Raw genomic sequence first — 14,756 nt, 5'->3', positions numbered from 1 at the left:
GAACCCAGGTCTCCTGCATTGCAGGCAGATTCTTTACCAGTTGAGCCACAAGGGATTAACCCTTATCAAATATGTTTTGCAAATGTTTTTCCTCATTCCACAAGCTGCCTTTTCACTATTTTGATTATTTCCTTTGTGTGCATAAGCTTTTTAGTTTGATGTATATTTCCATTTGTCTTTTTTTTACTTTTGTTGCCTGTGTTTTTCCTGTCATACCCATGATATCACTGCCAAGAACAATGTCATGAAGCTTCCCCCTTGTTTTTTTCTAGCAGTTTTACAGTTTCAGACCTTAAGTTTGTCTTTAGTCTGTTTTAAGTTGATTTTTAATAAGATAAAGTCCCAATTTCATTCCTTTGCATGTTGACATCCAATTTTCTCAACATTTTTAAACAGACAATCTCTCCCCCATTGTGGATTCTTGGCACTCTTGTCAAGTATCAGTTGGCACATATGCATGGATTTATTTCTGGAGTCTGAATCCGCCTGCCAATGCAGGAGACGTGAGTTTGATCCCTAGGTAGGGAGGATCCCCTGGAGGAAGGAAATGGCAACCCACTCCAGTATTCTTGCCTGGGAAATCCAATGGACAGATGAGCCTGACAGGCTACAGTCCATGGGGGTCACAAAGAGTTGGACATGACCTAGTGACTAAACAACAATTCTGTTCCATAGGCCTGTTTGTGTCCTTGTGCCAGTGACATACTGTTTTGGTTACTGTAGTTTTTCGGTAATGTATTTTGAAATCAGAATGTGTGATGTCTCCAGCTTTGTTCTTCTTTCTCAATACTGATATGACTATTTGTGGCCTTTTGTGGTTCCATCTGAATTTAGAGTTGTTTATTATTTCTATTAAAAAAATACCATTGTAAAATTTTGATAAAGATTGCATTGTCAACATCAAAAATCTTTATAGAGAATTGTAAATCAAAGCCACAGTGAGACATCATCTTATACATGTATGGAGAAATGAAGTATTTTCTGCCATATCAATACACAAGGATGTCACAGCGAGGAACTAAGGATGTGAGTAATCAAATTGCAGGATGCTGGCCCTAAATAGCTGAGATGCATATGAAAAGAATGATTTCAATAAGCCCAGAGTTAGAAAATGATTTCAATATGAAAATGATTTCAATAAGCCCACACATAGAATTTCAATAAGAAAATGATTTCATTAAGCCCATACATAGAAAAGCACTAAATTTCTTGAGATAATCTAGTTTTCCTTAATTAACAATAATCTTTTGACGTTCAGACTACCTGCCCCTTGCTGCAAACTTCTATATAACCAGACTCCTCTCCCCCTGCCTCCTTGGAACAGCCGTCTCAAGGTTACTAGAGATGCTGTCTCCCGAGCTTGAAGTCCTAAAAAATTCCCACCAAATAAAACATAACTCTTACCTTCTAGGTTGTGACTACTTTTTTAAGTTGACAATGGCTATTATCCAAAAACCAAAAGATAGTGTTGACAAGGATGTAGAAAAAATGGAATTGAATTGAAAAGTAAGTATAAATATAGACTAGATTTCAAAGACTTCACATTAAAAAATGTAAAATATTTTAAATATATTTGGAATAAATAAAATATATTTTGAAGTCAATTTCACTTTATCTTTTTAAATGTAACTACTGAAAAATTAAAAATTATAAACATGGTTTGTGTTATATTTCTGCTGGAACATACTCTTTAATACCAAGAGTGTTTTTACTGAAGTCAAGTTTAGCATAGTAAGTCTGCCAATGTTTGAATCCCCAAAACTTGCTAAGAACATACCAATATGTTCGATTTTTTCATCAATGACCTCACAGTGGTATGGCCACCGTGTTGGGCTCAGCGGACCAGAAGAAGAGACACCATATAAATCTCGTGGTTCACGAAGACGTGGCACCCATCTCCCTAGCTGATATTCCAATAGTATCTGTGTAGTCCCAGGGAAAAATGGGTCACTAATAGAGTCAGCTGAAAAAGGATTCAAATACAATCATGAGTGATAAGAAGGAAAACCCCAATTCCTATAATTATTTTACATAGTCTATTTTTTTCTAGTAACATAATTTAAGAATACTTGTGGATATTGTTATAAAATGTTGTATTTCATGGCATTTAAAAAAATAAAAGATTAATGAAATTTTAAAATAATTTTCAGAATAGCTAGAAAATAGTTGTTGACCTTATATACTATTAATTTATGCTAAATTCTCACTGCTACTCTAAAGATATTTGTTTCTTATGATTTTTTTAGCAAACTGTCTATGGCTAAGCCTTCTTAAACTTAATCGAACTGAGGCTGCAACATTTGTCTAATGCATTAAAAGACACACACTGACCTTAATTCCTGACCACCTACTGGAACTATATTCTCAGAGTTTGCTAGTGAACTCTGAGATACAACTTCTCAATTCTCATTCCAGGGTCACTATGTGATATAACCCCAGGAACATATTTGCATAAAGTACAATTTTGTTGTTCCAAGTAGGTAATGCAGTGGCCATCTTTTTATGGGATAATTATGGACCATCAATTTGATGTTGATAGCCATCCCTCTTTAAGCTCTGTTCCCTTGGTTTTTTTTTTTTATGATGCTATACTTCCTAGTTTTCTTTCTATTTTCCACATACTTGGTTCTCCATTTTATCTCACTGACTCCTTTGCTCTTTCACCTCTGAAATGTGGGTTTTTAGATTTAATTCTTGGCTATTTTTTGTATGATAGCAGATATACCAATGGCAACCCACTCCAGTATTCTTGCCTGGAGAATCCCAGGGACAGAGGAGCCTGGTGGGCTGCCGGCTATGGGGCTGCACAGAGTCGGACACGACTGAAGTGACTTAGCAGCAGCAGCAGCAGATTTAACAACTGGACTAGGAGTCAGACAAACTGAGTTCTATCCTACCACTCTGTTTTTATATGATTTTGGTTGGCCAATGCAGCCTCTTTGAACATAAATCTTACTATATGCAAATAAGGGATAATATTACCTTCCCTTGCTACTTCTCAGGACTTTTACTTGGATCCATTTATCCAACAGCTATTAATCATCTAGCATTCCATTGTGTGAATAGACAACATTTTGTCTAATTTACAGTATGACTCAAAAATGACAAGGTAGCTATTTATGAGTTAGAAAATAAAATTAGATTTGTACCTCTTACTATTTTGTAAATTCATATAGAAATTAAATACAAAAATCCAAACAAGTAGGTAAAAGGACTTAGAGGAAATTTAGATTATATTCATGATCTTGGTGTAGAGAAGGTCTTTGTAGCTTAAACAGATATAAAAGTAAAGAGCCATAAATAAGTAACAATAAACTTAACATCATAATAATTCTAAGTAACAGAAACAACATAAACAAAGTTAACAAAGCATCATTATAAATGGGCAATTCATAATAAGGTAGAATATAAATAGTCAAGCATAGGAAACAATTCTCAATTTCTGTAGCAATCAAGAAAATCTTAGCTAAAATAGTGAGTTACCATCTTTCTTCCAACAGGCAGGCAAAATTTTAAAGAGGAAAATGTGGGGGAAGAAGTCTGCAAAATAGTACTATAAATTTTCTATGAGTATGGGTATAGGTATGTATACAAATGAAAAGAAAAAGGTCTAGAAGGGTACATGCCAAACTGAGAACAATGGTTATCTCAAAAAGGAAGATCTGTTTTAGGATGGTGGTGAAAACGATAAAAAAAAAAGATAAACACCTTATCTTCAATTTCAGAATATCTCTGATATGTGAATATTTAGAAGAAATATTTTAATGTATATTTGAAAGTACTCTAAAACAGTGTAAAAATTTAAAAAATCAAGTATATATCAAGATAGTCATAGACATGTACATTTGCAAATGGATGACTTTATTATAGAAACTTCACACAGGCATATTTCATTTTACAAAAGGATGTATTTCCAAAACATAATGTTTAGCAAAATTAAAATTTGAATCATACTGTAGTTGCATTTAAAGAACTAATTATTTAAAGAAATGTCAAGGTGGACTTTCCTGGCATTCCAGTGGTTAAGACTATGCTCCTAATGCAGGGGGCATGGTTTGGATCCCTGGTCAGGGAACTAAGATCCTGCATGCCACCACACAGCATGGCCAAAAAAAAAAAAAGCAATGTCAAGGTAAATTCTTATATTAAGTGAAGTCCTCTATAATGACCACTTTCATTTAATTTATATAAAAATCAAACAAACCTTAAAAGTTTGAACTTCAGGGGAAGATCAAGATGACAAAGTAGGACCATGAGGTACTCACCCCTCCCAACAAATACATTTAAAAAAACCTCCACGTGGCACAATTCTCAGAGAAAACTAACTGCAAACTGGCAGAAGGTCTCCTATACAACTAAAGCAGCAAGAAAGACCTTCATGTAACCTGGTAAGACAGATAAAAAGGGTACCAAGTCAGGTAGGACTTGTGCCTCTGAGAGGGATCTGTAAGGAAGAGAAGGTTGCATGGGCAGAACCTTACCCTGGGGAGGGAGCAGACAGACTCACAATCAGGGCATCCCAGTCCTGGGTCCTGCACAAGGAGACAAACCCCCTTGCCTGCTGGGAAATCCACTGAGACAGAGAAAAGGGCTGGAGGAACCTAGACTCTACCTGTGAGGGGTGCACATGAGTTGGTTGACAGGGTGGAGGGAGCCTTGCACTGGCAGCTGCTGCCTTGCTGCACTTCCCAAACCAAAGGGGTGAGCACCCTGTCCCCACTCACTCCATACTACATCCTGGCATCAGATAAGGGCAAAGATTTCGTCTAAGTACACAGAATCAGATCAGGGTACCTGGGTGTGATGCAGGCAGAGCTGTGAAGACCACTGTTAGTGTGTTCACACCAGGCAGTGCCACAACAATGTGTGAAGCAGCTAAGTGCTAAACCCTGGGTACGCAGCCCATGGTCAAGAATATGCCACAATCTGTTTCCCAGTGACTGCGCTCGGGCTCCGTCCACCCCACACTGCAGCTCAGCACCAGACGCGGGGCAGACAGGTCCAGGGAGAAGTGTGCCAGAGAGGCAGCCCAGGTCACAAGGCAGCCACACAGCCACCTCAATTCCTGCAGCCACAATGTCCACATCCTCAGCCCCAGCCTACTCCACACCACAGCCCTGTGCTAGATCTGGGTCAAACACAATGGACAAAGGGATGTGACTTTGAGCTGCTTCTGAGAGGAACTGCGGATGCCTACACAAGTGAGGCACAGGTGCACTGTGACCACAATAGCACACTTGCTTCAGCAATCACCTCTTTTGGGAAGGGGCATACACTCAAGGGTAATGGAGCCTTATCCAACCCAATCCTCAAGACTTCTACTCCAAAAACTGGGGAGCAGACAGAACCCAGCTAGGCAATGACGACCACAGAAAAAGAGGAAACCCTAGCTTACATGGAGCACAGCCTCTAGACACTACGAAACCAATCACACCTCTTCACTTATCAAGGGGTCAAGTGACCAAGCTCCAAGTTCAAAAAAGAAGTTATAAAAATGCTAAAGAAATTAAGAAAGGTTATCATTAGAAATGCAAATCACTGTAACAAGGAACTAGACTATGAAAATGAACCAATTAAAATTAGCTAATTCAGCTGCCAAGATAAAAGCCAATCCAGAAGCAGTGAATAGCAGACTAAGTGCCACTGAAGAATGAACAAGTGATCTGGGAGGTGGAATAATGGAAATTACCCAATCAGAACAGGAGCATGTGTGTGTCAGTCACTCAGTAGTATCCAGCTCTTTGTGACCCCCTGGTCTGTCTCTGGAATTCTCTAGGCAAGAATACTGGAGTGGGTTGCCATTCCCTTCTTCAGGAGACCTTTCTGACCCAGGGATCAAACCCGGGTCTCCTGCATTGCAAGCAGATTCTTTACCATCTGGGCTAGAATGGCAGACAGAAAGACAAAAAAAAAAGCAACATACGAGACTTAATGGGATAATATAAACAGTGCCAACCTATGCATAAAAAGGGGCTCCAGAAAGAGGAGAGAGAAGAAAGGGGATCAAAAATGTATTTGAAGAAATTATGGCTGAGACTTCCTGAAATCTAAAGGACGAAACAGATATTCAAGTACAGGAAGCACCAAGGGTCCCAAACAAGATGAACACAAACAGATCCATATCAAGACATATTATAATTAAAGCAGCAAAAGTTAAAGGCAAAGAGAAGATTCTACAGGCAGGAAGGGAAAAACAGTCAGTTACAAGGGAACCCCCATAAGCTTAATTTCTCTGCAGAAACTGTGCAGGTCAGAAGGGAGTGGCATGATACAGCCAAAGTCCTGAAAGAGAAAATCCCGTAACCTGGGATACTCCACCCCACAAGATTATCGTTTAGAATAGATGGAGAGGGAGAGAATTTCTCAGACAAGCAAAAACTAAGAGTACAGCAACACTAAGTCTAAACTAAAAGGAATACTGAAAGGCCTTCTCTGATAGAAAAAAAGCAAGTATCTATAGGACAGGGAAAATCACAACAGGAAAGGCAAATATACAAAAGGACTGAAGATCACTAAAATAAGTCAGTACATAAACTAAAAACAATCCAAAAAATCCTGTAAAATCTATTATAATTATAATTAATGCTAAAACGATAAGCATGAGGATATAAAATATAACATCAAAATCATAAAATGCTGGCAGGAAAGTATAAAAATTTAGCTCCTTTAGACTGTGTTTAAACTTGTATGGGGATTCCCTGGTGGCTCAGATGGTAGAGTCTGCCTACAATGTGGGAGACTCAAGTTCAATCCCTGGGTCAGGAAGATCTCCTGGAGAAGTAAATGGCAACCTGCCTGGAAAATCTCATGAACGGAGGAGCCTGGTGGGCTATAGTCCATAGGATTGCAGAGTCGGACATGACTGAAGCAACTTGCTTTCTTCTTTCTTTCTTTAAGCTTGTATGACTGTCAGCTTAACATGACATTCTAAAACCTATGGGATGCAGCAAAAGCTGTTCTAAGAGGGAAGTTTACAGCAATACAGTCTTACTTCAGAAAACAATAAAAATCTCTAAGAACCTAACCTCACACCTAAAGCAACTAGAGAAACAAGAACAAACAAAACCTGATGTTAGTAGAAGAAATCATAAAGATCAGAGGAGAAATAAATGGATCAGAGACACAGAAAACAACAGAAAAGGTCAACGAAACTAAAAGCTAGATCTTTGAAAAGATAAACAAAATTGATAAATCTTTAGCCAGACTAATCAATAAAAAAAGGAGGGCTCAAATCAATAAAATTAGAAATGAAAAAGGAGATGTTACAACAGACACTACAGAAATACAAAGGTACATAAGAGACTACTACAAACAACTATATGCCAATACAACAGACAACCTAGAAGAAAGGGAAAAAATTCTTAGAAAGGTACAATCTTCCAAGACTGAACTGGGAAGAAACAAAATATAAATAGACCAATAGCAAGTACTGAAATTGAAATAGTGATTAAAAAACTTCCAATAAACAAAAGTCCAGGAGCAGATGACTTCCATTATCTTTAGGCAAATTCTATCAAACATTTAGAAAAGTTAACACCTATCCTTCTGAAACTCTTCCAAAAAATTCCAGAGGAAGGAACACTCCCAAGCTCATTCTATGAGGCCACCATCACTCTGATACCAAGACCAGACATAGATACCACACACACACCCACACACACCCCTCACACACAAAATTACAGGCCAATATTAGTGATGAACACAGGTGCAAAAATCTTCAACCAAATACTAGCAATCCAAATCCAACAATATATTAAAAGGATCATACGCCATGATTTATGCCAGGGATGCAAAAATTCTTCAACATCTGCAATTCTTCACACTGCAATAATGCAGTGTGATACATCACATCAACAAATTGAATAAAAATTATCATCTCAATAGAAGCAGAAAAAGTGTCTGACAAAATTTAACAGCCATTTATGATTAAAAAAAAAAAACTCTCCAGAAAGTGGGCATAGACTGAATTTATCTCAACATAATAAAGGCCTCTGTAACAAACCCACAGCTAATATCATTCTCAAGGGTGAAAAGCTAAAGGCATTCCCTCTAAGATCAGGCACAAGGCAAGGATGTTCAGTGCTGCCACTTTTATTCAACATAGTTTTGGGAGTCCTAGTCATGGCAATCTAAGAAGAAAATAAATAAATAAATAAAAAGGAGTCCAAATTGGGAAAGAAGTAGTAAGACTGTCACTGTTTGCAGATAACATGATGCTATACATAGGAAATCCTAAAGATGCTACCAGAAAAGTACTAGAGCTCAATGAATTTGGTAAAGTTGCAGTATATAAAATCAACACACAGAAATATCTTGTGGAAACTCCTATACAATGAGAGATCAGAAAGAGAAATTAACAAAACAATCCCATTTACCATCACATCAAAAATAATAACCTACCAAAGGAGACAAAAGACCTGTACTCTGAAAATTATTAATATAAGACACTTATGAAAGAAATAGAAGATGACACAAGCAGATGTAAAGATATATGATGTTTTTGGATCAGAAGGATCAATATTGTCAAAATGACTATACTACCCAAGGCAATCTACAGATTCAGTGCAATCCCTATCAAATTACCAATGGAGTTTTTCACAGAACTAGAAAAAAACTTTTTTCAGTTTGTATGAAAACACAAAAAACCCCAAATAGCCACAGCAATCCTGAGAAAGAAAAATGGAGGTAGAGGAATCAGGCTCCCTGACTTTAGACTATACTACGAATCAGTATGGTACTGGCACAAAACGCTGATGCTGGGAAAGACTGAAGGCAATAGGAGAAGGGGACAACAGAGGATGAGATGGTTAGATAGCATCACTGACTCAATGGACATGAAATATGAGCAAACTCAGGGAGATAGTGGAGGACAGAGGAGTCTGGCATGCTACAGTCTATGAGGTCACAAAGCTTCAGACATGACTTAGCGACTGAACAACAACTGGCACAAAAGTAAAAATGTACATCAATGGAAAAAGACAGAAAACCCAGAAATAAGCCCCTACCCTTATGGTCAATTAATCTATGACAAAGGAGGCAAGAATATACAATAGAGAAAAGACAATCTCTTCAATAAGTGGTGCTGGGAAAACCGGACAGTTACACGTAAAAGAATGAAATTAGAAAGTTCTCTAACACCATACACAAAAATAAATTCAAAATGGATCTTCCTGACCCAGGGATTGAACCTGGGTCTCCTGCAATGCAGTCAGATTCTTTATGGTCTGGGCTGCCAAAGAAGCCCATAATTTATGTGATTATATGCTAAGGAGAGATATCAGAATTACAGAAACTCCCTTCATTGATTATTTGCTTACTTGTCTAAGACAGCAGGGATGAACTGCTTCTTTATTCTGTAGTAAACATGGGACTGTTTTCATTTCTTGACTCTTTTCTGTTAATCTCTTGTCAGTTTTTGGATCATAGGAAACTATGTTCAGGCCTCTGAGACTGGGCCTACCCTGACCCAAGGAGCAGGGTTGGTGGGCTGCAGAGGGCATGATGGAGGCATTTACTTCCTCTTTCCTATGCCCTAATCACTCAGACATGGCTTCGGCTTAAGCTTCGAGCCTTTATTCTACACCACAAACAATTCCCCATAAATTAAAACACATCAATCTCTTTGCGGACAGTGTCTCTTGAGTCTGGGCCAGATTTCCCCAGGAGGTGGAGGGATACCCATATTTCTAGGGGTATCCTGAGGTTTCTATCAGAAAGGCCTGCTTAGCATCTTGCATTCTGGCAACGGAGAGCTTCAGCCTCCAGCCTCAGTTCAGCTGATCAGTTGTGTCCGACTCTTTGCTACCCCATGGACTACAGCACACCAGGCTTCCCTGTCCTTCACCAACTCACGGAGCTTGCTCAAACTCATGTCCATTGAGTTGGTGATGCCATCCAACCACCTCATCCTCTGTCATACCCTTCTCCTCCTGCCTTCAATCTTTCCCAGCATCAGTCTTTTTCCAGTGAGTCAGCTCTTTGCATCAGGTGGCCAAAGTATTGGAGTTTCAGCTTCAGCATCAGTCCTTCCAATGAATATTCAGGACCAATTTCCTTTAGGATTGACTGGTTGGATCTCCTTGCAGGCCAACGGACTCTCAAGAGTCTTCTCCAACACCACAGTTCAACAGCATCAATTCTTCGGCACTCAGCTTTCTTTACAGTCCAACACTCACATCCATACATGACTACTGGAAAAACCATAGCTTTGACTAGATGGACCTTTGTTGGCAAAGTAATGTCTCTGCTTTTTAATATGCTGTCTAGATTGGTCATAACTTTCCTTCCAAGGAGCAAGCGTCATTTAATTTCATGGCTACAGTCACTATCTGCAGTGATTTTGGAGCTCCAAAAAATAAAGTCAGCCACTGTTTCCACATCTATTTGCCATGAAGTGATGGGACCAGATGCCATGATCTTACTTTTCTGAATGTTGAGTTTTAAGCCAACTTTGTCACTTTCCTCTTTCACTTTCATCAAGAGGCTCTTTAGTTCTTCTTCACTTTCTGCCATAAGTGTGGTGCCATCTGCATATCTGAGGTTATTGATATTTCTCCCGACAATCTTGACTCCATCTTGTGCTTTATCCAGCCCAGCATTTTGCATGATGTACTCTGCATATAAGTTAAATAAGCAAGGTGACAATATACAGCCTTGAAGTACTCCTTTCCCGATTGGGAACCAGTCTGTTGTTCCATGTCCAGTTCTAACTTGCTTCTTGACCTGCATACAGGCTCCTCAGGAGGCAGGTCAGGTAGTCTGGTTATTTCCATCTCTTTAATAATCTTTCAATAGTTTGTTGTTATCCACACAGTCAAAGGCTTTGGTGTAGTCAATAAAGCAGAAGTAGATGTTTTTCTGGAACTCTCTTGCTTTTTCAATGATCCAGTGGATGTTGGAAATTTGATCTCTGGTTCCTCTGCTTTTTCTAAATCCAGCTTGAATATCTGGAAGTTCATGGTTCACATACTGTTAGAGCCTCACTTGGAGAATTTTAAGCATTACTTTGCTAGCATGTGAGATAAGTGCAATTGTGTGGTAGTTTGAACATTCTTTGGCATTGCCTTTCTTTGGGATTGGAATGAAAACTGACCTTTTCCAGCCCTTTGGCCACTGCTGAGTTTTCCAAATTTGCTGGCATGTTGAGTGGAGCACTTTTACAGCATCATCTTTTATGATTTGAATTAGCTCAACTGGAATTCCCTCACCTCCACCAGCTTTGTTTGTGGTGATGCTTCCTAAGGCCCACTTGACTTCACATTCCAGGATGTCTGGCTCTAGGTGAGTGATCACACCATCATGGTTATCTGGGTCATGAAGATCTTTTTTTGTATATTTCTTCTGTGTATTTTTGCCAGCTGTTCTTAATATCTTCTGCTTCTGTTAGGTCCATACCATTTCTGTCCTTTACTGTGACCATCTTTGCATGAAATGTTCCCTTGGTATCACTAATTTTCTTGAAGAGATAAAAAACTAAAAACAGAACTACCATATGATCAAGCATCCCTTCACGGATCACAGCCTTGTCCTGACGAAGGAGCCTGAATAACTCAAAGAAGCTATAAGCCATGCCGTGCAAGGTCACCCAATACAGATGGGTCATAGTGGAGAGTTCTGACAAAAATGTGGTCCACTAGAGGACAGAATGACAAACCATTCCATCCACTATTCTTGCCTGGAGAAACCCACAGACAGTATGAAAAGGCAAAAAGATACAGCCCTGGAAGTTGAGCCTGTCAGGTTGAGAGGTGTCCAATATACTACTGGGGAAGAGCAGAGGGCAATTACTAATAGCTCCAGAAAGAATGAAGCAGCAGGCCAAAGCAGAAACAACACTCAGCTGTGGATGTGTCTGATGGTGAAAGTAAAGTCCTATGCTGTAAAGAACAATATTGCATAGGAATCTGGAATATTAGGTCCACAAATCAAGGTAAATTGAACATGGTGAAGAAGGAGATGGCAAGAGTGAACATCAACATCTTAGGAATCAGTAAACTAAAATGGATGGGAATGAGTGAACTTAATTCAGGTGACCATTATGTCTACTACTGTGGGCAAGAATCCCTTAGAAGAAATGGAGAATAGTAAGGAGAGAGAAGGCAGCCTTAAATAAACACTGCAAGAAAGTAAAGGAAAACAATAGAATGGGAAAGACTTAGAGAGCTGTTCAAGAAAACTGGAGATATCAAGGGAACATTTCATGCAAGGACAGCACAATAAATGACAGAAATGGCAAGCACCTAGCAGAAGCAGAGGGTATTAAGAAGAGGTGGCAAGAATACACAGAAGAACTATACAAAAAAATGTCTTAATGACCCAGATAACCATGATGGTGTGGTCACTCACTCACCTAGAGCCAGACATCCTGGAATGTGAAGTCTAGTGGGCCTTAGGAAGCATTACCATGAACAAAGCTACTGGAGGTGATGGAATTCCAGCTAAGCTATTTAAAATCCTAAAAGATGATGTTGTTAAAGAGCTGCATTCAATATGTCAGCATTTTTAGAAAACTTAGCAGTGGCCAAAGGGCTGGAAAAGGTCAGTTTTCATTCCAATTCCAAAGAAGGGCAGTATCAAAGAATGTTCAAACTACCGCACAATAGTGCTCATTTCACATGCTAGTAAGATTATGCTCAAGGCTTCAGCAGTACACGAACTGAGAACTTCCAGATGTATAAGTTGGGTTTAGAAGAGGCAGAGGAACCCGAGATCAAACTGCCAACATTCACTGGATCATAAAGAAAGCAAGGAAAAAAAAAAAAAAAAAAAAAAGAAAGCAAGGGAATTCCATAAAAACATCTACTTCCACTTCATTGACTACACTAAAGCCATTGACTGTGTAGATAACAACAAACTGGAAAATTCTTAAAGAGATGGGAATACCAGATCACCTTACCTGTCTCCTGAGAAATCTGTATGAGAGTCAAGAAGCAACAGCTAGAACCTTACATAGAACGACTGATTGGCTCAAAATTGGGAAAGGAGTATGATAAGGCTGTATATTATCACCCTGTTTATTTAACTTATATGTGCCAGTGGTACAGAACCTGCCTGCCAATGCAGAAGACCGTAAGAGATGTGACTTTCATCCCTGGGTCAAGAAGATATTCTGGAGAAGAGCATGGCAACCCATTCCAGCATTCTTGCATGGAGAATCCCATGGACAGAAGAACCTGGTGGGCTACAGTCCACAAGGTTGCAAAGAGTTAGACATGACTGAAGTGACTTAGCACACATGATTTAGCATGCACACATGCAGAGTACATCATGCAAAATGCCAGGTTGGATGAATCACAAGCTGGAATCAAGAATGACAGAAGAAATATTAACAACCTCAGATATGCAGATGATACTACTTTAATAGCAGAAAGGGCAGAGGAACTAAAGAGCCTCTTGATAAGGGTGAAAGAGAGTGAAAAAGCTGGTTTAAAACTCAACATTCAGAAAACTAAGATCATGGCATCCAGTCTCATCACTTCATGGCAAATTGAAGAGGAAAAGTGGAAACAGTGACAGATTTTATTTTCTTGGGCTCCAAGGTCACTGCAGATAGTGACTATAGCCATGAAATTAAGACTTGCTCCTTGGAAGGAAAGCTATGACAAAACTAGACAACATATTAAAAAGCAAAGACATCACTTTGCCCTCAAAGGTCCGTCTAGTCAAAGCCATGGTTTTTGCAGTAGTCAATACGGATGTGAGTTGGACCATAAAGAAAGCTGAGCGTCAAAGAACTGATGCTTTTAAACTGTATTAGAGAAGAGTTTTGAGAATCTATTCAACTGCAAGGAGATCAAGCCAGTCAATCCTAAAGGAAATCAACCCTGCATATTCATTGGAAGAACTGAAGCTGAAGCTGAAGTGCCAATACTTTGGCTACCTGATGCAGAGTCAACCCATGGGAAAAGACTTTGATGCTGGGAAAGATTGAATGCAAAAGAAGTGGGTGGCAGAGGATGACATGGTTAGATAGCATCATCAACTCAATGGACATGAATTTGAGCAAACTCTGGGAGGTAGTGAAGGACAAGGAAGCCTGGTGGGCTTTAGTTGATGGGGTCACAAATAGTTGGACTTAGTAACTGAACAACAACAACATCATGATCTGGCAATCCCACTCCTGGGCATATATGCAGAGAAGACCATAATTCGAAAAGATAATGCACCTCAATGTTCATTTCAGTACTATTTACAATAGCCAAGACATGGAAGCAACCTAAACGTCCATCGACAGAGGAATGGATAAGATGTGGTACATATATACAATGGAATATCACTCAGCTATAAAAAAAGAACAAAATAATGTCATTTGTAGCAACATGGATGGGCCTAGATATTATTATACTAAGTGAAGTAAATCAGACAAAGACAAATATCATATGTATCACCAATATGTGGAATCTAATTTTAAAAAATGATACAAATGTATTTATGAAACAGAAATAGACTGATAGATTTTGAAAACAAACATGGTAATCACAGGGGAAATGTTCTGGGGGAGGCATAAATAAGAAACTTGCGATTACATACAGACAGCACCATATATAAGACAGGTAACCAGCAAGGACCTACTGTACAACACAAGGAATTCTACTCAATATTCTGTAATAAACTTTATGAGAAAAGGATCTGAAAAAGAAATGAATATATGTATATGTATTACTGAATCACTTTGTTGAACACCTGATACTAACACAACACTGTAAATCAACTATATTCCAATAAAACTTAAAAACAAACAAAAAGAACCCCAAACA

General features: G+C 38.8%; 1 protein-coding gene across 4 annotated transcripts in view; it reads right to left on the bottom strand.

Moving 5' to 3' along the window:
- The window catches only part of AGBL3 (AGBL carboxypeptidase 3), a 101,867-nt gene that overhangs the window by 77,872 nt on the left and 9,239 nt on the right, over positions 1–14,756 (bottom strand). For 3 of the 4 annotated variants that reach the window (XR_006334986.1, XM_043872928.1, XM_043872931.1), the window contains exon 5: positions 1,778–1,963. Coding sequence is in view for 2 of the 4 variants with exons in the window: in XM_043872928.1 (XP_043728863.1) it covers positions 1,778–1,963 (186 nt within the window). In the remaining 2 variants the exon portion in view is untranslated. Of the gene's footprint in view, positions 1–1,777; positions 1,964–14,756 lie in introns of those variants that run through there. The other variant, XM_043872929.1, reaches the window with a different exon arrangement.

The sequence above is a fragment of the Cervus elaphus genome, chromosome 18 (genome assembly GCF_910594005.1).
Source record: "Cervus elaphus chromosome 18, mCerEla1.1, whole genome shotgun sequence".
Taxonomy (NCBI): domain Eukaryota; kingdom Metazoa; phylum Chordata; class Mammalia; order Artiodactyla; family Cervidae; genus Cervus; species Cervus elaphus.
Note: the sequence above shows the minus strand (reverse complement) of the source record. Positions and strands in the feature narration are given on the sequence as shown.